Source organism: Eimeria mitis, genomic scaffold, assembly GCF_000499745.2.
Source record: "Eimeria mitis Houghton genomic scaffold, Emh_scaff327, whole genome shotgun sequence".
Taxonomy (NCBI): domain Eukaryota; phylum Apicomplexa; class Conoidasida; order Eucoccidiorida; family Eimeriidae; genus Eimeria; species Eimeria mitis.
In genome coordinates, this window is record NW_013571609.1 from 11,466 (window position 1) to 11,716 (window position 251).

At 59.0% G+C, this 251-nt stretch overlaps 1 protein-coding gene across 1 annotated transcript in view; it reads right to left on the bottom strand.

Annotated features, from left to right (window-relative positions):
• The window catches only part of EMH_0008040 (superoxide dismutase, putative), a gene marked incomplete at both ends in the record, with an annotated part of 4,614 nt that extends 4,367 nt beyond the window's left edge, over positions 1-247 (bottom strand). Inside the window, one exon of the mRNA XM_013498219.1 lies at positions 137-247. Coding sequence (XP_013353673.1) covers positions 137-247 — 111 coding nt within the window. The remainder of the gene's footprint in view (positions 1-136) is intronic.
• Positions 248-251: the final 4 nt, after the last annotated feature.

Consider the following 251-nt stretch of genomic DNA (forward strand, 5'->3'; position numbering starts at 1 on the left):
AGCAGCAGCAGCAAAAGCAGCAGCAGCAGCAGCAGCAGGAACAGCAGCAGCAGCAGGAACAGCAGCAGCAGCAGCAGCATGAAAATGAGAGAGAGTCAGTATACTATGAAGCGAGAGCCAGCAGACGAAGACACACCTCAAGTCCGTCCTGCTTCTGCTGCTGCTGCTGCTGCTGCTGCTGCTGCTGCTGCTGCTGCTGCAGCAGCCGCTCTATGTCTGGCAGGGGAACGTCTGCTCCCGCCCCCATCGAA